Source organism: Oreochromis niloticus, unplaced genomic scaffold (genome assembly GCF_001858045.2).
Source record: "Oreochromis niloticus isolate F11D_XX unplaced genomic scaffold, O_niloticus_UMD_NMBU tig00007406_pilon, whole genome shotgun sequence".
NCBI lineage: Eukaryota > Metazoa > Chordata > Actinopteri > Cichliformes > Cichlidae > Oreochromis > Oreochromis niloticus.
In genome coordinates, this window is record NW_020328546.1 from 7,882 (window position 1) to 32,938 (window position 25,057).

At 38.2% G+C, this 25,057-nt stretch overlaps 2 protein-coding genes across 2 annotated transcripts; one reads left to right on the forward strand and one right to left on the reverse strand.

Moving 5' to 3' along the window:
• Nucleotides 1-1,571: 1,571 nt before the first annotated feature.
• LOC100709753 (tapasin-related protein) lies at nt 1,572-9,062 on the reverse strand. Its single transcript, XM_025904863.1, has 7 exons — nt 6,353-9,062; nt 6,032-6,208; nt 5,664-5,939; nt 3,057-3,386; nt 2,055-2,390; nt 1,903-1,986; nt 1,572-1,742 (listed from the first exon to the last, which is right to left on the reverse strand). The coding sequence occupies exons 1-7, from the start codon at nt 6,396-6,398 to the stop codon at nt 1,711-1,713; spliced, it is 1,281 nt and encodes a 426-aa protein (XP_025760648.1). The 5' UTR covers nt 6,399-9,062; the 3' UTR covers nt 1,572-1,710.
• A 9,646-nt stretch (nt 9,063-18,708) lies between these two features.
• LOC109197877 (uncharacterized) lies at nt 18,709-24,681 on the forward strand. Its single transcript, XM_019353625.2, has 11 exons — nt 18,709-19,089; nt 20,267-20,294; nt 20,396-20,590; nt 20,724-20,807; nt 21,425-21,499; nt 21,589-21,686; nt 22,007-22,135; nt 23,050-23,177; nt 23,970-24,052; nt 24,474-24,581; nt 24,670-24,681. The coding sequence occupies exons 1-11, from the start codon at nt 19,082-19,084 to the stop codon at nt 24,679-24,681; spliced, it is 948 nt and encodes a 315-aa protein (XP_019209170.1). The 5' UTR covers nt 18,709-19,081.
• Nucleotides 24,682-25,057: the final 376 nt, after the last annotated feature.

A 25,057-nucleotide genomic window follows, 5' to 3' on the forward strand; every position in this document is an offset into this window, starting at 1 on the left:
TGCTAAATGATATTTGCAGGTTTCAAGTAACAATTCTGAAATAGATTACAGTATTTACCGTGAGAGCCACGGGGACATAAATGACTTCGAAACAAGAGTGAATTACAGGCTACAAGTCATGGTCCATTCTTACTGTGCATCTCTCTCACTTTTACTTATGACCAGCAGTAGTAATATTGGTTTATGTAGAGTAAAATGCTGATGGGGAATGTTTTTCCTGTAGAATAAATGCTTAAACGTTCTGTGGAGTTTGTCAGTAATAAAATCTGGCACGTCTGACCTTCTATCTTAAGACACAAGATATCTAAGAATGTAAAAACTCTAATATTAGTCATCAGCTTGTATGTCTGTTATTTATAACATAAATAACAGACATACATTTATATCCATTGCCTCGGTCTTATCTATGTTAACCTTGTAACTTGAGTTAAATCCATAGTCTAGAATAAGGTTTTTAGGTATGATACTGTAAGATTGGGTTCTGTTAGATATAGTATTGTATCATCAGCATATAGGGATATTTTATGCTCTTCATTGTTTATTTTGACACCCTTTATATTATTATTGCCTATTAGTAACAGGGGGACAGAGTTCCACCTCGACCTCCTTTTGTAGTGCTGGCCCGTTTGAAGTTGAAGCTCTGGCATATATGTCACAAAAATCAACACACTGCTTCAGAAACACTGTGCCGAGGGTTGGTTCGTCTGAACAGAGTCACATGATCAATGACGTCCAAAGCTTCATTCGGCATGTCACTGCTTCAGTACCTGATTCAATGGTTTGTAAGGAACTGAATCATTGACGGGGCTTGTGCTGTGTTTTGGTAGCGATTTCTGCGTGAGAAAGCGAACCAGTGTCCAACATAATGAGAGTCATGGAGCTGCCGAGGAAGAGAGGACCTACCTACTCCTAAATAAAAGCCAGTTCACAACCTATTTGGTCCACTGGTCTAAAATGTACAAAGAAATACACTATACATATAGTGATGGTTATCATTATATAAGTAGTAGTATATTATATATAAACATACCTTAATTACATAATTATGTGGAGGCAGGGCTCCCACAGCACAACAATACTCTTAATCTATTATAACATTGTGTTGTACATTATTATATACAGTGTATATTTTATTTGTCTTAATAAAAAACACTAAGAAGTCCCAGTCAAAGGGAGAACACACCATAACATATTTAAACAAGAAAGGTTTATTCATTAGCATAATTTCTTAATAAATTAGACAGAATGTCTTTCCAGTCTGAAAGAGATCTTTCTATTCCTGTTTGCTAACCTGAATCTACAGTGGATTCATTCTTTTCAGCATCCTTATTATATTTATTGATTTTACAGTAATCTTCATTTAGTAAACTGACATTCGGTTTTCAATATGCCGTTTATATTTAGCTCAGTGGCTATAAAGAACCTGTCTTTCCAGTGTTTAGTCCAAAAAGTGTCTTGTGCATCAGAAGAATGAGTCCTGGCTCCTGAATCCACTGGCTCAGTAGCTGCTAACCCATGATCTTCAGTAGTTTTAATGTTATTGCACTGTTTTACATTCATACATGCAGGAGTTTACACATCAACACAAATCCACCTTTCACTGATGTTTCCATGGGGACCCCAGAAAGGAAAGTTTGCCAGCTTGCCTTGTGTGTTGAGAATGGGGCCACATCCTCTCGCTCCGTTCCCAGTCCTCCAGTTTGTTTGTTTTTATATCACCTTACCTGCTAACTTTCTCCATGCTGTGAAGAAAAATGATAATTACCCTCTATAATTATCAACGCGTGACATGTCATAATGATCTTCATATTTGTACATGCTTTCATCTCAGTGACTCCCAAACAGCAAGCACATATGACTGTATTTTGTGGTTTGATGTAGCAGCTGATCTGTATCACTCACCTGAGTGCAGGTAGCTCCGCTTCACATACAACAGCAGGATCATAACAGAGCCCACAGCGAGGTACAACATCCAGTTTGTTGGCTCTGAAACAGAACACACATGAGTTCTGCTGCTCCCAGCTGCTAGCTCCTAGTATTACATTGAGACTCACCTTCCACAATTAGGGTGAAGCTCTTTGTGATGGGTACTTTCAGGGACTGATGGGAGACGCTGCATGTGAACTTTTTCCCAGAGTCCCTGAGCGCAGCCTGGAGGTAGAAGAAGCCCGACAACGAGAAGGTCATGTCCCGATTTTCTCTGTGGTAGGAAAGGATGACATTCTCCAGTGACCTGGGATGTGGAGCGCCCAACACGACTGGATCCTGCTCGTGCCAAATTATCTCCACATCCCGAGGGTAGTAGCTGTTTGCCTCACACACAATCTTCCTCTTGTTACCCTCCATTAGTGAGAGACTGGGTCCCACATTGAGGGAGACATGGGGAGGCTCTGAGGAAAGGAGAGAGAAAAAACCCCATTTCTTTAAAAACTGAAACGAACAGAGGCTTTTCTGCTGACTTTCTATATTTCTGAATCATAAAAAACACCTCCACACCATACGACTTTTATCACATAAGGTAAGAATGAACACTTTAAGAGCATGATTTGCTTAAAAAAAAAGACAGAATGTTATTTTAAAAAGAGTTAAAAAAAATTGTCAGCATTTACAAAGATGCATTTACATGCTATTTTGCCCTATTCAGGAAAAATGGTTTTGCAGACTTATTCATGTGCAACCCTCCAACAGCGTGTAGCCTGACAGCGATGATGCTATGCTGATAATGCTGAAAAGTGGGCGTGAACAGCAGAGTGAGTGACAGCAGGCATGCAAGCAGGAAACAGCGACAGACTGGTTCTACCACATATTTTTGAAGTTGCTCCTGATAGCAGTAAACGTCTCCAGTAAACTTTAAACAGTAATAATAAGAATATTTATGGTTGTCACAGTATGCTGTACACATCACAAACAGCTTTTTCACAGTCCACCTTAAACTCCATCCACTTAAACTCCATCAATAAATGTGGTTAAAAGCATATAAAAATTCAAAAATTATCGATCAGCACAAACATTTAGTATTAGCACTTTTGTCCATGACCTATGACTGTTTTCCTCACCTTCAATCTGCAGATTTATATCCACCCTGGCGAATAGTGGATTCACGGACACTGAACAAATGTAGGTCCCTTCACTGCTTATCATGGTGGAGGCGAGGGTGTAGGAGGCATCTCCGGCTGCAAAGGCACGTAGTCCAACACCACTTCCCTGGGTCTGTCCTGTGCGCCTGTTGTAACTGAAGAGCTTGGTCCTCTCACCGTGGTGCTGCTTGTGCCACTCCACAGTGACCTTTGCACCCTTGTGGTCGACATCAAACTGGCAGTGGAGCTTTTGCTGGAACTTCAGGCGTGCTTTAACTGAGGGAGTCTGTGTTTTGATGACCATGGCAACTGTGGAAAAGTGCCACAAACATGAACACATGTGAGTCGTTGAGCACATTTCTCAATACAAGTGTCCAATAATAGTGTAGGAGCCATGAGAAAGGCCGTCTTTCATTTGTGTATTGAAAGTTGAAGATGAACCCTAAGAGGTGTGACATTTCTTACATCTGAAATGTGACACCTCTGGCAATCCCTAATTCTAAGCCATTACGGCTGAAGATTCCTGGTTAGCTGGGTAACCACTAACCAAGTTAACAAACAACCTGGGTACAGCCTACTGTGCATATACCTTAACACAAGGATCCTTGCTTCTTATCTGTGTACATATGTTTATTTGTCTCATTCATGTAATCATTAACACCAACTGGCTGATATTAGTTACACAGACACAGGGTCCTGTTACATGCATGCAATCTTCCTCATTAACTCGGTACCATTGTTCCACATGATCACACTTTCTTATCTTTAATTAGCTTAAAAATTCCTGCTCACGTTGAGGAAATCCAAATGCTCTTTGTTGTCATTAATGGTGCATTCAACCACATCTTATAGGACAAATACACATTTGTTCTGGGACACACCCAACATGTGCATGCACTCTCTCTCAAACAAATACTAATTTTTCTAGTTTATGTGCTGGTGTAATACATTTTGTAGCGGAGTGAATACTGCCAGTCTCATTCAGAACTTCTAAATGTGTCATCAGGTGAGACTGCTGATGTCTAACTTTGATTGTAGTTCTTCATTTAATTATTAATCAGACTACCTAAATCAATGTATTTTATGAGAAGAATTAAGTACATTTTTATTATTTCATTATTTTAATTATTTTATTAACATTTTATCATTTGTTTTAATGGATGGTTAGTCATTTGTAATCAAGTTAACTGTTTTATTTATTTTCCTTCAGTCAAAGGTTGTTCCCATAATATTTATATTTTCTTCCTTTATGGCAGAGGTTCCCAAAGTGTGGGGCCCGCCCCCCCATGCAATGGCGCAGAGCCATTACATGGGGGGCGCAGTATGAAAAAAAAGAAAGAAAAAAAAGAATGCTTGGACACTGCTAGCATAATGGACAGGTTTTTGACGGGGCTCCCACACAAACGCAAAGCAGGAGATGAAGCATCGCCAAATATGTTTCCAAACCAACTTCCTTCCAAGCCAAAGACTAGAAAATATGGTGAAGCATGTCTTCCCTTTGGCTTCACCTGCACAAGTGCCGAGGTAGGTCTCCCCTGCAAATAGTTTTCCCTGCGTCGGAAGCACGGGCTGGGCTCTCCAAATCACGGCCAAACACGATCCAACAATGTCGATTTTTAGTTGACAAACACTTCTTGTAATGACTAACTACTCCTGACATTTTGGACATGTTAACTCATTATGCAGTAAAGTTACAGTGGGATACAAATAATATCAGGCTGATCCTGCCACGATTTGTTTCCCCGGTTCAAATCACGGACAAACAGTATCCCACAGCTGTTTTTGTTTTTGAACCCATTTTGCACAGAGAGGCATTTTTTGAAAAATGTAATGATAGCAATGTTGAATATTATTACACAGGAAAAAAACAACTACACGTAAAATAATTACACCGTGACGCCTCTGCCTTTCTAAATGCAGGGACAGTAACTGCGTGTGTATATGTAAGCGTGTAAAAACTGCAGATAAATTAACAGTAACAGTATTTTGTCTCTATCTGCCATTCTGCAATTCATCTCATGTAAACAATAACGTGGCGCACAGCGTGGCGTGAAAAGAGGCACATACCTTTGTCGTTGCGTGACGAACTCTGTATTCCTCGTCCACACATAAACTTAAAAAAGGAGTTTTAAATAATCTCCGTTTTCGGTGAATCGCAATACCGTTTACGTGTTGACGAAAGGCCCAAACGCATAGAAACAGCTGCGTTTTCAAAAATACCCATGTAGGTGTGGACGTAGCATAAAAGAGTTTTATTACTACCTGTAATTTATTGCCGTTTACTTGTATTTGCTTAATTGTTTACTAAATGTTTGAGGTGTGAAATAAACCGCAATGGAGTTTGTAAACAAAATATGGGTGTGTGTGTTTGGAGGATGCGTTTGTGCGGGGGGGGGGGGGGGGGGGGGGGGGCGTGAACATTTTCTTGTAAAACAAAGGGGGGCCTGGCAAAAGAAGTTTGGGAACCACTGCTTTATGGGGTTCTGGCACAGTAATACTAACGACTAGTCATAACTCCAACAAAAAACAAACTTTTAAGACAGATATATTCAGTTTTAGTCTGAAATCCTCATATGTTCAGTTTACCTGTGGTCGTGAGCACCTCTCTGTTAGGGATGGGGGGCCATTTCTGGTAGTCTGGCCCTCCTGGGGGAGGCTGGTCGAAGGGGCGCCTGAGGAAGCTGGTGATGGTGAAGAGGCCCCTGCTGTGTCTGAGGATGCAGGTAAACCAGTGGTTGTACTCCCGGGCACCGAGGACAGGCCAGCGGACGTAACCGCCCTCTGTGCTGTATCTGTGCAGCTCACACTTCAGCTGCTCTGCCTCCACCCCCTCCACATACTGCAGCAGATCCAACTTTGATCCTAGAAGATGATAAATTAAACTCTAACACACTGTTGTTGTTGTTTTTCATGTTGTTTTCAGCCTTCTCCTCATGCAGGCTGCAGTGACTCACTGGTGATGAGGAAAGTAATGGCGTTTCGGTTAACAGGAGCATCTCCTTTTTGACCAAACTGAAGTATAGCCTCTCTGTGGATGAGCCGAGTCTCTGTGTGGTTGTCCTTGTTCAAAAACACACGCTCGTCAATGAAGGAGCAGGGCAGCCACTGGAACTGATGGACACTCCACACACCTGAATGACACACACACACACACACACACACACACACACACACGGGCATAGAAAATCAAACAGTGTTAAGTTCATGTGGTAGCCTGTAGTGCCGATACTTGTTGCTGACCTACACACAAGCTGTAATCTGTGACAATAACTCACCTGCACTTAGAGTCCAGTAAATAAATATGGTCAACATCAAACCCATGATTCTTCCCCGGTGACCTCCACGGTCATACCCCTTGCTGCGTGATTGTCACAGGAAGTTTGTCGGGATACTTTCACTTTCAGTCTGCGGGAGGGGGAATGCTGTGCAGAACAGGATAACGAGCTGCTCACAGAAGAAAAAAAAACAAAAAACTTTAATCTAAAATATTTGCTATTAAATTGCGTTAATTTCCCCGAATAGGCTATACAGGTGTTCTAATTATTTTATTGTCAGTCATTATGTGGATGACTGTGTCCTGTGTAAATTACTGTGTGTGCTATGTCATACACAAAGGCTGGATTTTTACGGATTCGTTTTCCCACAAAGATCTATTGTTAATTCACGGCGAATAGTTTTGTTTTTGTCTTGTTTTTTAGTGGTTTTTTCTTTTGGTAGGGGGTGTCTTTTTGTTTTGTTTTTTAACTGTATTAAACTTGCAGTACCTTTTTTGTCCTGAAGTGTCGCTGTAAAAAACTGACTGCATGAAAATACCAGCTCAATAGAGACAAGTCCTGAAATTCAACACACGGCGTAAAAGAGAACTTTTCCACCCAATTTTATTAATGAACAATAGCAATACAAACAGATGAGGCGCTATCCACCAAACAAAAATAAATTATACAAAGGCTGAGTGTTTAGGAGACATATCAAGAGACATATCAAATACAATAAATATTAAAAATATTAATAAACGTGAAAAAGCATAAGCATAAAAAAGTTCCTAAAGAAAAAAGAGTCCTGATACCAAAGTCTCAAAAAATATTCCATATTGTTTTATTGAATCCTGTTGGACTGTAACCAGCTCCTCCTGTGATTCCAGAAAGCCTGCAGTGATTCAGTGTGGAAAAAGTAGACGATCCACACTTTCTATATCATCTTCACAGAATACTCAGGTGGTCATATCCAAGTTAAACCAACTTAAGCCTGAAGGATTATTTTGATGGTAACTTTCATTTACAATTTTGAATTTCACCTCTTTCCCTTTGGGAGGAAGAGGAAGTGAAATATGCTTACTCCTTGTTAGACGAACCTCCTCAGCCTCAAATTCCTTCAAAATAGAAGAAGATTAGACTTTCTGCAACTGAATGCTTCTGAAAACCTTTTGTACATTTATCATCACAAAAGTTAATTGCTACTATGCTGAGCTGTCTGAGTTCAGGAGAAGTCTCAGAGTACACAATGTATTCTTTATCCATCCATCTTGAAGGCAGTGGGATAAGTTTTTTTTTAAGAAGGATGGTTTGTCCAGTTTAACCTATGCAGCATTCTCTTTTCCAATGTTTCAAAGTGATTTAAGACATAGATAATGTAATTTTAATTTAGTAAACAAATTTTGTTTTACAAAGAAAAGAAATGTGGTTAAAAATGTTAATGCCTTTGGTATAAATGCAACTGAATTTGGAGTTTATGGATTGTGTGTTCAAGCTTCTTTCCAAATCCAAAGTAGTGCAAAGTTTTCATTACAAAAAGATGTCCGATGTCATCAAATGCACTACAAAAATATAAAAATACAATATATCCATGCTCTTGAATTAAATAGGCTTCCATCAGTACAATCTAACATCAGTCCAGTGTTATTACAACTGACCGTCCGTTCTAAAATAGCTGTGAGCTGGTATGTCCCTGTATATTTCTTTGAAGCCATCATCAGGATCACTGAATTCAGATCCTCAGTTTTCAGCTCTGATTCACATAATATTTGAAAGAGTCCTGAGTATACAGGATAACATCCTGAATCCCAAAGAGTAGTCTGTGGAGCATAAACTGGAATAAAAAGTGACTACTTATTTGTTAGTACTTCAGAAAACTTTGCATTTTACCCTATTTGCCAACAGAGCCGTGATTGATTTTCATTGGATGTCTAAATCACAGTTATCTAAATTACTAAAACATGAAGAACTCTTCATAAGCCATCAAACTTTTGCCCTTTTGCAAACTAAAAAAAGAGCCTCTCTTAAAAAGCCCTGAAATTTAATGACCCAAACAAAACTGTAATGTTTACTATGAATTTTAACAAAGAAAAATAAAATAAAATACAACACTTGTTCAAGTCAACCAGTTCACTAGCTGGTAACCCATCATTTTAAGCAGAGTTGTAATGCACTGCCTCACTGTCACACATGGAATGCAGGAGTTCACCAGCCCTCAGTCCGTCGATGGATCTGTGAAGACTCTGAAGCAAGACTCATTTAGCAGCTCACCTCCCTTATTCAGTCTGTGGCCACAACCTCTTCCTTTCTTCGTTTCAGTTCACTTCAATTCAATTCAATTCACTTCAATTCAATTCAGTTCAATTCAATTCAATTCAATTCTATTTATACAACACTAAAACAACAGTCATCTCAAGGTGCTTCCCATTCCCTTTTTTGTTTGTTTTCTTGTTTTTATATCACCTTACCTGCACCAACCTTCTCCACACTGTGGAGAGAAAAAAACAGTAATTACTTTAAAGAACTTCAGCATCTCACATGTGATACAACCAAGTTCCAAAAAAGCTGGGACGGTGTATGAAATCTGAATAAAAGCAGAATGTAATGCTTTACACATCTCATAATCCCATATTTTATTCACAAACATTGAAAACATATCAAATGTTAAAACTGATAAAATGGAAAATTTAAAGAAACACAAATAGTTCATTTTGATTTTAATGGCTTATTTATTGTGAGGGTCCCAGGGGCTGGAGCCTGTCACACTAACTGCAAGGTGAGAGGCGGGTACACTCCGGAGAGGTCGCCTGTCTGTCACAGGGCTAACACAGAGAGACATACAACCTTTCATGGGTAATTTAGAATTACCAATTAACTCAACCCCAATAACTGTATGTCTTTGGACTGAGGATAGGCTCCAGATACCCCTGCAACCCTGATAAGGATAAATGTAAGAGAATGGATGGATGGAATTTGATGGCAGTAACTCTATGGTGTAGAGCTGTGTATTGAGTGTATCAAACCCAAATGCAGAAATCAGGATTCGGGAGTGAACTGATAAGGCTAGGACACAAAGGAAAAAATCAGGAATGATGAGACCACAGGCCTTAAACCAGGGGTCTCAAACTCAATTTAGCTGGGGGCTGCTGGAGGCAGAGTCTGGGTCAGGCTGGGCCGCATTAGGTTTTCCACAAGAAAGGCATGATTAAAAATTCCAATCTTCTCAAATCTCTTTATTTTTATTTTTTTTTAACACAAAATAAGATGAAAAATAAATAAACAAATTAAGAATTAATAAGAAAATAAATCAATCTGTAATACATAAATAAAATAATAATAAGATATTTTTAGTCAGTGAACTTATGTGTTTTTTTCAGTCTTCTATATCTGCTGTATTTAGATTCAAATGTCTGTATTAACAGTTCTATAACCTTCTTCTGAACATGAATGGAACACTGTAGAAAATGAACTGTTCTTCTGAACATGGCTTCTCTTGCCTACTCCTTGCTGCTAGAGACCTGGCAGCGTTTCCTCTCGCATAGCTGAGCCAGATTTGGCCTGAGGGAGGAAGCAGTTGAGACCCTCAGTATGTCTTGAAGATGATCATCCGTAAGTCTGGACCTGTACTTGGACTTATTGAAGTTCAAAGTGGAGAAGAGCTTTTCGCACAAGTATGTGCTACCAAAAAGGCACATGGTCCGCTTGAACATTCGGGAAAGCCGAGGGAAACTAGGGCTCAATTCTCTCAAAAATTGTCCAAGCTTGTCTGCTTTTCCACTCACCTCCCTGAACTTCGCTTTGAGTTCAGAGTTGCACTGCAGCTCAATGAGCTCCATTTGAAGCACAGAAGGGGCATCTTGCACATCAAAGGAGAAGGGGTCCGCAAAAATTGGAAAGGTGGCTCTGTGTGTCTTGAAGTCAGCAAATCTGTGATCAAATTCCTCCTGTAGCCTCAAAATGACATCAACATACTTGTCACCACTGAATGGTGTGCCTGCATCCACGAGTGCCTTGCATGCTGGGAAATGGCAAGGGTTTGTCTGAGAGAGCTGGGCTTTCCATAGCGCAAGTTTTGTGGAGAATGCTCTCACGTTGTCATAGGCAGCACTGACAAGTTGCCCCTGGCCTTGTAACTTCTTGTTTAGTACATTAAGCTCATGTGTTATATCAACAAGAAAAGCTAGGTCCATGAGCCATTTGGGATCACTTAGCACAGGAAGACTAACTCCATCCTTCTCCATGAAGGCTTTCACTTCTGCTCTCAACTCAAAAAATCTCTTTAATACATTTCCCCTGCTGAGCCAACGTACCTCAGTGAAGTAGAGCACATCCCCATATTCTGACTCCATTTCCTCTAAAAAGCACGGAACCTTCGGTGCTTTAAGCCCCTGGATCTGATTTGGTTGATGCATTTCACAACAATAGACATCACATTGTCAAACTTCAGGCATTTGCTGCAAAGGACCTGCTGATGGATAATGCAGTGCAGAGCAATGCCTCCTTCACGCCTTCCTCTTCCAGTTTCTTTTGAACAAGTGCCACCAGTCCATTTTTCCTCCCTGTCATTGATGGCGCTCCATCTGTTGTTATTCCAACAAACCTCTTCCATGGCAAACCAACATTCTCAATGACATCACACAGCTTGTGAAATATCTCCTGAGCGGTGGTCTGGCCATGCATTGGAATTACTGTGAGCAGCTCCTCCATCACTTCAAAACTGTCATCAACACCACGGACATACATTGCGAGCTGGGCAGTGTCGGTGATGTCTGTTGTCTCATCAAGAGCGACTGAGTATACACTGAAACATTTGGCTTTCTCACACAGTTGATCATAAATGTCATTTGACAGGTCAGAAATGCAATCTGCTACGGTGTTGCAGAAAGGCTGATGTTGCTAAACTGACCTTTCTTTGCCGGACAGACTATATTTGCAGCCTGCAATATGCACTTTTTGACAAATTCACCTTCTGTGAATGGCTTCTCTGCTTTAGCAATCATCTCACTAACCACGTAGCTAGCTTCGACTGCTGCATTATTCTCTTTGGTTGCTTTCTTGAAGAAATCTTGCTGCCTCAGTAGATCTGTTTTAAGACTGGCAACCCGTTCGCTCTCTCATCTCCCTGGTATTTTGCATACACCTCAGCATGTCTAGTTGTGTAATGACGTTTCAAATTGTATTCCTTGTGCACCGCAACTTTCTCTGTGCAAATAAGACACGTCGGGGTGCCCCTGTGCTCAACAAAGAATATTGCATTTCCCACTTTTCCTGAAATTGTCGGTGCTCATCACCACCTTTCTCTTCACTGCAGGCTTTGAAAAAGACATGTTTGGGACTATGTAACATTTATAATTCTACTTGGTGTCACTGTCGCATTGAAGTTTCAATCAAGCATTTAGCCGACGGACGTCTCAACGCATAGAGAACGTCATTTCCCCTTCTTTTCTTGCAACCGTAGCACGGCGATCGGCAGATAAGAAGTCGGTAGCAGTCTCTTTTGTTTTTACGCTCGATGTTCATGTCTTTCATGATGACACGAACACCGTGGCATTTGCAGATGGTAGAAAGTACAGGGATAGTGAGCGCAAAAAAGGCGACTGCTCACGGACTGTTAGCCGCCGGGCTGTTGTTACAGGAAAAAGAAGCGGAATGACACCGTGACATATAACAAATAACATCACCTGTTTCTGATGTTAGTTGTTTTGACTGCTTTTACATTATATGAAATATATGTAATGTTCATGTATGCTGCAATGCAAACGGAGTGATGCAAATAAAAAACATCGACCCACAAATTACGGTGCGACCCTATACTTAGTCCGGGTTACTGGGGACTGTTATTGCCGATGAACAGGTGTCACTATGTGACTGCAGACTAAATTGGGCTGCATTGAGTTCATTACTTTTCTTACTGCGGTCAAGTGAGCCCTCACTTACGAAGTCACAGTCAAGCTAGCCGCCCCGCCAGCCGCACCTAAAATGTGGTTGCACTACTCTACGTATATTACGGTACGGATGAAGCCCGGCTAAGAAACGCAGTCTTTGTGTCCTGACACTATATTACTTTACAATCCACTCCCAAATTTGGTTCATCTCCACTTTTCACCCCATGATCCACAGCCAAAATTGCTGTACAATTCAGCGAAAATTAACAATAAAATTAACCAATATACAGTACTGTACTTTTATAGTATCTTCATTTTTGACCTCAGATTACAGGAAACTGTAAGAGGTGACGCAGATATTTCACTGGATTCTGACTGTGGGTGACCCCCACTCTTCACCCTGTGATCCACAGACAATTTACTGTACAGTTTTCCTGAAAAGTGATAGTAAACTTTACCCAAATTACTCTACTGTACTCTATATATTCCCATCTTTCACCTCAGATTACAGGAAAACTGTAAGAGGTGACGCAGATATTTCACTGGATTCTGACTCTAGGCCATCTCCACTCTTCACCCTGTGATCCACAGACAAATTTACTGTACGGTTTTCCTGAAAATTGATAGTAAACTTTGCACTATTTACTGTACTGTACTCTATATATTCCCATCTTTGACCTCAGATTACAGGAAAACTGTAAGAGGTGACGCAGATATTTCACTGGATTCTGACTCTAGGTGACCCCATTCTTCACCCTGTCATCCACAGACAATTTACTGTACGGTTTTTGAGAAAATTGATAGTAAACTTTGCACATTTTACTCTACTGTACTCTATATATTCAAATCTTTGACCTCAGATTACAGGAAAAGTATAAGAGGTGACACTGATATCTCACTGGATTCTGACTCTAGGCCATCTCCACTCTTCACCCTGTGATCCACAGCCGAATTTACTGTACGGTTTTCCTGAAAATTGATAGTAAACTTTGCACATTTTACTCTACTGTACTCTATATATTCCCATCTTTCACCTCAGATTACAGGAAAACTGTAAGAGGTGACGCAGATATTTCACTGGATTCTGACTCTAGGCCATCTCCACTCTTCACCCTGTGATCCACAGACAAATTTACTGTACGGTTTTCCTGAAAATTGATAGTAAACTTTGCACTATTTACTGTACTGTACTATATATATTCCATCTTTGACCTCAGATTACAGGAAAACTGTAAGAGGTGACGCAGATATTTCACTGGATTCTGACTCTAGGTGACCCCCATTCTTCACCCTGTCATCCACAGACAATTTACTGTACGGTTTTTGAGAAAATTGATAGTAAACTTTGCACATTTTACTCTACTGTACTCTATATATTCATCTTTGACCTCAGATTACAGGAAAACTGTAAGAGGTGACGCAGATATCTCACTGGATTCTGACTCTAGGCCATCTCCACTCTTCACCCTGTGATCCACAGCCGAATTTACTGTACGGTTTTTGAAAATTGATAGTAAACTTTGCACATTTACTCTACTGTACTCTATATATTCCATCTTTCACCTCAGATTACAGGAAAACTGTAAGAGGTGACGCAGATATTTCACTGGATTCTGACTCTAGGCCATCTCCACTCTTCACCCTGTGATCCACAGACAAATTTACTGTACGGTTTTCCTGAAAATTGATAGTAAACTTTGCACAATTTACTCTACTGTACTATATATATTCCCATCTTTGACCTCAGATTACAGGAAAACTGTAAGAGGTGACGCAGATATTTCACTGGATTCTGACTCTAGGTGACCCCCACTCTTCACCCTGTCATCCACAGAAATTTACTGTACGGTTTTTGAGAAAATTGATAGTAAACTTTGCACATTTTACTCTACTGTACTCTATATATTCATCTTTGACCTCAGATTACAGGAAAACTGTAAGAGGTGCACTGATATTTCACTGGATTCTGACTCTAGGCCATCCCACTCTTCACCCTGTGATCCACAGCCAATTTACTGTACGGTTTTTGAGAAAATTGATAGTAAACTTTGCACATTTTACTCTACTGTACTCTATATATTCCATCTTTCACCTCAGATTACAGGAAAACTGTAAGAGGTGACGCAGATATTTCACTGGATTCTGACTCTGGGTGACCCTACTCTTCACCCTGTCATCCACAGCCGAATTTACTGTACGGTTTTCCTGAAAATTGATAGTAAACTTTGCACAATTACTCTACTGTACTCTATATATTCCCATCTTTGACCTCAGATTACAGGAAAACTGTAAGAGGTGACGCAGATATTTCACTGGATTCTGACTCTAGGTCCCACTCTTCACCCTGTGATCCACAGACAAATTTACTGTACGGTTTTCCTGAAAATTGATAGTAAACTTTGCACTATTTACTTACTGTACTATATATTCCCATCTTTGACCTCAGATTACAGGAAAACTGTAAGAGGTGACGCAGATATTTCACTGGATTCTGACTCTAGGTGACCCCCACTCTTCACCCTGTCATCCACAGACAATTTACTGTACGGTTTTTGAGAAAATTGATAGTAAACTTTGCACATTTTACTCTACTGTACTCTATATTTCCATCTTTGACCTCAGATTACAGGAAAACTGTAAGAGGTGACGCAGATATTTCACTGGATTCTGACTCTAGTGCCCCACTCTTCACCCTGTCATCCACAGACAATTTACTGTACGGTTTTTGAGAAAATTGATAGTAAACTTTGCACATTTACTCTACTGTACTCTATATATTCCATCTTTGACCTCAGATTACAGGAAAACTGTAAGAGGTGACAGATATTTCACTGGATTCTGACTCTGGGTGACCCACTCTTCACCCTGTGATCCACAGCCAAATTTACTGTACGGTTTTCCTGAAAATTGATAGTAAACTTTGCACATTTACTCTACTGTACTCTATATATTCCATCTTTGACCTCAGATTACAGGAAAACTGTAAGAGGTGACGCAGATATTTCACTGGATTCTGACTCTAGGCCATCTCCACTCTTCACCCTGATCCACAGACAAATTTACTGTACGGTTTTCCTGAAAATTGATAGTAAACTTTGCACTATTTACTGTACTGTACTATATATATTCCCATCTTTGACCTCAGATTACAGGAAAACTGTAAGAGGTGACGCAGATATTTCACTGGATTCTGACTCTAGGTGACCCCCACTCTTCACCCTGTCATCCACAGACAATTTACTGTACGGTTTTTGAGAAAATTGATAGTAAACTTTGCACATTTTACTCTACTGTACTCTATATATTCCCATCTTTGACCTCAGATTACAGGAAAACTGTAAGAGGTGACGCAGATATTTCACTGGATTCTGACTGTGGTGACCCCACTCTTCACCCTGTCATCCACAGCCAAATTTACTGTACGGTTTTTGAAAATTGATAGTAAACTTTGCACATTACTCTACTGTACTCTATATATTCCCATCTTTGACCTCAGATTACAGGAAAACTGTAAGAGGTGACGCAGATATTTCACTGGATTCTGACTCTAGGTGATCCCACTCTTCACCCTGTGATCCACAGCCAAATTTACTGTACGGTTTTTGAGAAAATTGATAGTAAACTTTGCACATTTACTCTACTGTACTCTATATATTCCCATCTTTGACCTCAGATTACAGGAAAACTGTAAGAGGTGACGCAGATATTTCACTGGATTCTGACTCTAGGTGACCCCCACTCTTCACCCTGTCATCCACAGACAATTTACTGTACGGTTTTTGAGAAAATTGATAGTAAACTTTGCACATTTTACTCTACTGTACTCTATATATTCCCATCTTTGACCTCAGATTACAGGAAAACTGTAAGAGGTGACGCAGATATTTCACTGGATTCTGACTCTAGGTGACCCCCACTCTTCACCCTGTCATCCACAGACAATTTACTGTACGGTTTTTGAGAAAATTGATAGTAAACTTTGCACATTTACTCTACTGTACTCTATATATTCCCATCTTTGACCTCAGATTACAGGAAAACTGTAAGAGGTGACGCAGATATTTCACTGGATTCTGACTCTGGGTGACCCCACTCTTCACCCTGTCATCCACAGCCAAATTTACTGTACGGTTTTTGAAAATTGATAGTAAACTTTGCACATTTTACTCTACTGTACTCTATATATTCCCATCTTTGACCTCAGATTACAGGAAAACTGTAAGAGGTGACGCAGATATTTCACTGGATTCTGACTCTAGGCCATGTCCACTCTTCATCCTGTCATCTACAGACAAATTTACTGTACGGTTTTGAGACTGCTGTGTTAACAGAGTATGACAAAGGCTAAGAAAATGTACTGCCTAAAATAATATCAAATTTAAACAACTAATTACAAAATTGCTACACCTGCTGTTATTGCCAGGTGTTCGATAGAGTATTATTTAGTCATAAAAAATACATATCATTGACATATCATCAGTAAAAGAAATACTCTCACTATGCAAGACATGTTTGGAAATTCAGTTAATAAATATTGTATGAAATCTATACAGATGTTTGAAGGTATAATGCAAAGCATGTTTGTTTCTTATGGCTTACAAATGTGTTTTCCTTTAACAAAATTTACATTTCATTTATACAGTTTCGCAGACGAAACAATAAAATAGGTTTCCTGAACTGTTCTTCATGGCCCAAATTTTGAATCCTTTTGAGGGTGATGCATTATCCATGAAGGTGGGCAATTTGTTCATTGATCTCTGACCCTCACTGACTCTGACGCCTCCTAATTCTGCTTCCAGCCTTGCTGATTAATTTGTTCTTCCTTTTGGCATCCCTGTCACTGATGCTGTCACCAGTTGTACACAACATCTCTGCTTGTCCACCAGTCTAATCTGTAATTCAGGTGAACCCAGAATTACCTGTATCTTTGTAATGTTTCAAAAAATATACACTATATGTTGATGTGCATTGTCCCACCTTTCTTTCCTTTATAAGTAAGAATCTCTATGGTTTTAATGACAATTCATATACAGATTGCGGATGACATTTTATTCAACACTCAAATAAGTTCCTCACCAGCATACTGTAGTACAATTTCAGCCCACCGTTAATAAACCCATCCAATGCAGCGTTATCAGAGAAATTATGCAAGTGTTATGTTTGTATGTACTAGTAATCTATTTATCATTTATCATGACTCCTGCTCTGATGATTTTTTCTTCTCCTTCTGTAATTTTAATAGATAAAGGATGTTGAACATTAAGCTCCAAACAGGATGAATGAGGAAGACCACAGAGGAGAATCGTGGATGTAGTGAAAGAATACATGCAGATGGTTTTTTTATGGTGGAGGAGCAACTTCTGATACCATCTTAAAAAAAAACACATAAAATTGAAGAGTAAAAATAATGACAACAATATGTCTAAATTTTGTATTAATTTTTTAGAGCAAATGCAGTCTTGTCATGGTCAGAGTTGCCCACTCATATTTGACTAATTCAAATAAAATTACTGAATTTAAATGCTTATGTTCTAATAAAAGGCATTGTTTAATACTTCTGCCATGACAACCCAAATAAATCAATGAGAGGGAAACGGGAAGATTAGTCATCAGGCAAGGTTTACTGTTCATTTACCATGCCTTGATAAAAGTAAGCTTAACAAAAGAAACAGGCTGTGGACGAGAACCGGGCGGCTGAGCCAGATCAAAGACATTACTAAACAAAAAGATGCCAACAGCTTCCCTAAAGTGGAAATCTAATAATATGCAAAACAAAAGGCCTGTGTAGCTGCTTGACACATAAGGTCAGTCACAGGATACAAAAGTGTCATCACCTGCCTAACCTAGTGTTTTTAACACTTAAAGCTCATTTGAATGTGTTTGGGGTACTCCGATCTTATCTGTCCAGCCTCACACCCAAACACTCTATTCACACACACAGACACCTACTAACAAAAGTTCAAAGACAGTCAGAAGCCAACCTGGCCTGGGAGCTGTTTTTTTAAATTATCCCAGGCAAGCGATTGGTCTACTGTTCCCCAGATCAGCCAATAGAGACATGCCAATTACCTTTGCATTGGACAATAGAATGAGGCTTGACACGTGAAAGACAAGAGTAACAGAAAACACAGAGCTGGATGCCATGGCATGCAACAGATCTTGTTCCATGCTCATTTTTGATTGTCTCAGTAAATATGTTAAGTGCACAAACGTTGAAAATCTAACTCACTCACTTGTCCAATAGAAAATAATATTTTCCTCTTTGTTTGTTAATTTTCATGTTACTATAAGTAATAGTAGTCTTAGAGGTATAAAAACAATTTTCAATTCTCATAATTTATATGAAAGTCTTTAATCACATCTTTTACAATATATTTTAAGCAATATGCTTTTGTCTTTTTCTCTGACACTCATTGTCTTTAACATTAATATTATGAATTACCTATACAATATCTTGCCTTTTGATTGCAGGTTTCATACATTTTTTGTTTTTTTCATACTGTAACTCATAGAAATATTTCTGCCAATACTATTTTGATTATATTTTATACATGACATTAAAAGGTTGTACATTGCCTTAACATTTTTTAGTTTTTGCTTCATTATTAGAATTAAATTATTATTTTTTGTTAATTCAATGCAAACTGATGTGTGGGACAAGAGTCACATGACATATAGCCAACCCACCTTTGATCTTTCGGTATTTATTGAGTCGTTGCATCGTACGGACAGATAACGTAGCTTTCATTGCGACAGGAAACGGTTATATGTGGTTACGCTGTCATTACATATACTTATTATTAGTACACTGAACTTTTCTTCGAGGCCTACGTGGACAAAAATTTTCGGTTTACCCACCAACAATAAAATGGAAAGGTGAGTAATTAACACTAAAAATTGAACTATTAACAAGAAACGAGAACATTCTAGCCATTTCATGCCAGTTATTTTCCTCAGTCTAATTATAGAAAATTGTTTTAGATTGTTTGCGCTTTGTATATAGTCTTCATCCAGAAATGTGTCTAAAATCATAATTTTTAGAATTTGAAAACTTTAATAATATTGATATACTAACCGATGGAGAGCATATATATATAGAAATATAACATATAGCCTACCTAAGATTAGATTTTGTACTCTTAGGCGTACATTTAAAAGTAACACACTCCATTTAAGCGTAGTTAAAACTTTTGATGTTGTATCTTTTTTTAAATATAAATATTCATTAAGAAAAAGAAGTGATATCACATTGAGATAATTGAAAGATACGTAACATTTTGTAGTACGAAAAAATACGTTAAAACAAAATCCATGTTTGGTTGAATTAGTTGTAAAACAACCATAATAAGTAACAGTGTTCACCATGATAAATAACTCATCTCACAAAAGTCTTTTTGTCACATAAGGTCATAAATTCTCTTTTAAGCATTTGCACTGGGTATTACCAGATTTAAATTTTTCATTGGCTTGACACAATGAGTCTTTCATGTCGTTGTGATTGTGATAATGATTGTAAAATACGTTCAGAGCAACGGTCTTTAACAGCTTGTCTTTGTGGTTTAGGAGCCACTCAAAATGTATATCAACAGAGTATAACATTATTAATACTAATAAATCAGGTAGGGAATGTGTATTATACACAGTGAATTAGTGCTTGTGTTTTTAACTATAGTGTTGATTACAGTAATTTGCACTGTGAATTTTAAAACTTAGAACTTAGTGATAGTGTATTAGCAAATAAACATTAAAAAGGACTGTGTTAGTTAGCACTTGTATGTCCAAAAATCTAACTGCTACCAGTTATGTTGTTGGCATAGAAAAATGCACCAAAAAGATTTTTCCGCATCATGCGTTTTGGACATCACTAGAGTGTGGGTACTTGGAGTGCCCCAAAATGTTTTCTGAAGTCTATTAAACTTAAATGAAGAGTTCACATTTATGCTGTTTCATATGTTATTGTTGATCAGCATTGCAAGGTTGATCTCAGGATAACAGATATGTTCATATGGTTTGTTTTTCTTTGTATTAATTTTCATTTGTCTCAAAATTTCAGGACCTGCACTTTTTCAGTTTTTGGAAAGGCAAGTAATTTAACAAAAAATAATGTGATACATTATTGTGGTGTAAGTGATACAGATTGAACAAAGATGTGTTAATGTCACTGTTCTCTTTTACATAAAAGGCACGGACAATTTCAAAATCCCTGCCAAATATATTAGAGGTCATTCACAAGTATGCTGAACCCGGGACCAGTCTAAAGACCTACAGTATTCACAAAGTGCATGGCTTTTGGGAAAATGTCTCAAGAGATTTGGGAGTGCCTAATACATGTCTTAATAGGAAAAAAATTCTCAAAGCAGTCCTGCAGTATGAAAAGGTAAGCAATGTGTTCTCACAAAGTATTTATATTTATTCCATTTAAAAAAAAAAGTTTAAAAAAAGAACAGATATTTCTTTGGTAGAACTTCCTGTAATAAAAATTATTATGCAAAAATCAAATATTTTTACAGACCACATCAGGGGTAGAGGGTCCCTTGCTACAGACTGATTTTCCTACTGCAGAGACAACACTTGGAGATGATGTTCCTTCCATTGTAAGAAATGTGTCATACACTTACTGTCAGATTTAAAATTTTGAAGCCATTATGACAACCTTATCCAGCTATAGTAGAGATCCAGCTTTTTAGATACAAATAAAACAAATTCACTCCAAAATGTCATCTTTAAAATAATTTAAATCTTGAAACAGAGTAATAATGAGTCATATGGAGAGCAAGAAAGTAGATTACAATAGGCTTAACAGCAAGTAAACACATACCAAAGCAAATCACCAAACCATGAGGTGTAGAGCCTTAAGCACCCACAGGACAGCCTCACAAAGACCTGAGTGTCAGATCTGACCTCCACTTTAAAGGAGTAACCAACTCATCCTCCTGCTGCTGACTAACTTTTCACTCCTTGTCTTCCACCCTTCTAATTTCTCCATTTGATCTTGTTATTGCCCAATCCAGTTCCAAAATCTGAATCAGAATATTACTTTATCATTTACAATAATTATAGTACTATATTCCTTTGCTGAATATTTTTTCCCTTATAAAACCGTCATTACATAGTGATTCCTTTCAAAATATTTTGTAATAATGTATGTTAACAAAGACATACAGATATTTCAGTCTAATTGTTATGTTTTAATTAATTTGTGATTCGTTAGAATGAGGAAGACATTGTTGTTGAGCCAAAGTCTCCACAATCTGTAGGAAATGTACCTTTACCTTCAAGAAAAGAGGTAATTATTTGTATATTATTTAGTATTACATTGTGATACCTTGGAAAAACATTAATTTGTAAATTAACGAAAACGCTTTCTCTTCCCAGGATGCACTTCAAAAACTGCAGAGAGCGGCATCCATACCCCAGACACACAATCCCTCGAGAGTGACTCTAAATCTTCATCTTCAAATGCAAATGCTAAGGTAATTTCATAACTTTTGCTGTTTTTAATGCACAACAGAGAAAGAAAACACGGAGTTTATATTTTTGTTAAACACTATCAGGATGTAATTATTATATTAAAAATTTTGTCTTTTTAAATGTAATCCAAAGTTTAAATTTAAAGTTAAAATCTTTTTGTGATGATCTTTAGAGGTAAAATAAATATTTCTTAGTCATATTCACTTACTTGTACTATGGGTTCATTAGTGAAATTGTAACATAATGATGCTGTTTCATAGAGACACTGTAGTGACAAACATTGAAAGTATTTATATTTGAAATATATATCTGTATGTTGCAGAGGAATGAATCAGATGAATCAGCTAAGGTCAACACAGACAGTAGCAGTTCAGGAGAAAGATTTTTCACATCTGGTTTGCCACAGCAGAAAACTTTCTTTCATAAATGAGAATGAATGGAAGGAGTTACGGCAACATCAGTCAGGAAGACTATTTAAAGGACTGCAGTGGACAAATATAATTGCTAGTGGAATCAGAACCCTTAATCCGTACTGCAGTTTTGGATTTCGGAGACACAGTGTGAAAAAACTCTCTTCAAGATCAAAGGCACCGGTTTTCAGGTGTATGGGGTACTGCAGATTTCAGGACTGCCCTGTACTGTGGATGTGGTGGTTTATGACGAAGAGACACTGAAAGCAGAAGTCGTTTTTAAAGGAGGTGAGGTCTGCCATAATAACAAAGAGCTGAAAAGGCGGCCTGTGCGTGCACAATCACGTCAAAGTGCTGGAGAACTCCTCAAAAACAAATTACCAAGGAGCTTGTACTTGGAGTCTTTACAGAAAGTGCCACAAAAGGTGATCCAATCTGGCAACAGGGATGATGCTCCAACAAAAGAAGTCTTGAAAAACATTGCATGGTCTGAAAGAAAAGCCAGTAGAGCAGATCCCAACGAGCTGATGAGCTTACAAAAGATAATTCAACAGTATCAGGACACTGAAAAGGACGTACTGCAGAAGATTCTGATGCATCCAAAGGGCATAATGCTGTGGTCTAAGAAAACCTTGTCAGTTTTTCATCAAAGATGCAAAGAAGACATTGTGTACTTTGATGCCACTGGAAGTATAATAAGAAAAGAAAGTGCTGGAAGGCCACCATATTATGTGTATGAGTTGGTTGTCAGAAACCCATCCAAAGGTGCTTCTCCTCTTCCAGTTGCTACATATGTCACATGTGACCACACTACTGCCTCTGTGACATACTTCTTGCAGGCCTTTCAGACTGATCTGGTAAGAGCATTTGGTAATCGGGCCTACAACAGGCCTGTCATGTTCATGTGTGATGGATCCCTAGTACTCCTTCGATCCATTTCCATGACATTCTGCAGAACAAGTCTAGAGGATCTGCTGCAGAAGTACTATGTCTTACTCACTGGCCAGCATTCAGCACAGGAATTCAACATTCCCATTCTTCATCGATGTTTGAGCCATGTCATGAAAAATGCCAAGGACCTTTGTAAAAAACAGTGAGTACATTTATATCAATAATTAAAAAAGAATACAAGATTTGTAATGTAAAGGCCCTACTAACAGTGATTTCATTCGTTCATTTTCCCAGCATTCCAGAGAACTACAGGCTTGGAATGCATGTGTTTGGGCTCCTTGCATGCTGTGATAACTTAAAAGACATGGATGATGTTGTCCATAGTGCAGCAATAGTGTTTTGCAGTCCTTGTAGTGGAAGGAACGTAACAAAACACTACAACAACTTGAAAATCCTTATGCAAAAAAGGGGACCCTGGATTTGGATGAAAAGACTGTGATTGCTGAGGACTACAAGGTTAGCTAAGATTTATTATTTAAGTAATCTTATTAATAACTTTTTTACTTTTATGTCCCAAATGAATTAATGAATTTAAATGATTAAAAATATATATATATTTTAAACCACAATAACATTATATATAATTAATTTCTCTTTGCTTTGATAACTTACTGAATATAGATATATATCTGTTTTACAGACTGATGTTCAGAATGCCCCCTTGAAGACCCATTTCCAGGCAATTGTTGACAATGCAACACTGGACTGTGAGGGTGAAAGAAACATCTTTCATGCACCCAAATTTATTGCCGGTCTGGTAAATCACCTTCTACCACATGCAACTTTGTGGTCATCAATGATGCTCGGTACATTTTTTATTTGTTGTATTACTATCATAAATTGTCATTTATTAATAAATGTAAATGTGATAAATGTTGAATTATCTATTTTAATTATGTTTTGAATTACTTGTATTCTTCTTAGGGGATCTTGGACGTCATGGTACTGGTCCTGCTTACCAGCAGCTCAGTAAACTCTATAGTGACATTCAGCAATCCAAGAACCAGGTATCATAGCGAGAAGAATAAGTGAAAAAGAAACATAAGTTGTATATAAATTTACAATCCATAGATATTGACTTAAACAATGTACTATTGCATTTAAGAATTTTACACAAGACAACAGAACCCAAGGAATCATGGAGAAAAGCCAGTGGGATTTGAAAAAAATCCGTATCCAGAGAAGGAGACTGACAAGGCTTGATGACTTTGTGGAAATTTATCAAAAAATGCATGATGCCCTCCTGCTTGAATATGCAGACATGAAAAAATCAAGACAAAAGGTATGAATAACTTCCTAATAATGAAAATGATGTTTTATACAAATAGAACAAGAAACTAAGAAAAAGTGAAAACATTTGGCTATGACTGTAGAATTAAGAGTTGATAAAATAAGTAAGCACTAAAAGTATGTATGTGTAATCAACAGTCTTTTCGCGTGGAAATGGAGAAATGGAAAGACAAACGCATTAAACGGAAAGGTGTGTACGTGTCACCGTTAGTGACCGAACTGCCACTGAAGAAAAAGAAAACTGAGGTAAGTCATCATGTTCCCATTATTTTCAATAATTAAACCTTGTGATGTCCTCCCGATTGCCATACTCCTTTTGTCCTCTGGGGTAAAGCGTCTGCTTTGACTATTTATAAAGCATCAATTATAAATTATAAATTATCATCCGTGGAATACAGTTTTATCAAACTGTATTCCAACTGATTACCTGAAATTTTTATGTTTTTTGACAATGTATTACACCTAGGCATGGGCCTTAGTGAACCCCCACTTTAATGACAAACAATGCATGTCCATAGGTGACACAAGTGCCGGAGGAAGCTCAGGTTTTTTGCTTTTTGCTGGTCACACCATGTACAGCTTTGTTTTCAGCAGTTGTAGGCCAAGGGCATATGAATTAAACAAGCTTTCAAGGGTGATCATTGTCTTTTGGAGACCTACTGTATTAAGCACAGCTCGCGTGCCCTGACTGCAGGCAAGCAAGTTTGCAATCGTACACTAGC

Bases quoted from the DNA above. Each gene is read 5' to 3' on its own strand.
- LOC100709753 (XM_025904863.1), bottom strand. From the start codon at position 6,398: ATGGGTTTGATGTTGACCATATTTATTTACTGGACTCTAAGTGCAG. The intron at 6,209-6,352 runs GTGAGTTATTGT...TGTGTCATTCAG, and splicing joins TTACTGGACTCTAAGTGCAG to GTGTGTGGAGTGTCCATCAG. The intron at 5,940-6,031 runs GTGAGTCACTGC...ATCATCTTCTAG, and splicing joins CATTACTTTCCTCATCACCA to GATCAAAGTTGGATCTGCTG.
- LOC109197877 (XM_019353625.2), top strand. The intron at 20,808-21,424 runs GTAAGAAATGTG...GTGATTCGTTAG, and splicing joins GAGATGATGTTCCTTCCATT to AATGAGGAAGACATTGTTGT. The intron at 21,500-21,588 runs GTAATTATTTGT...TTCTCTTCCCAG, and splicing joins CTTTACCTTCAAGAAAAGAG to GATGCACTTCAAAAACTGCA.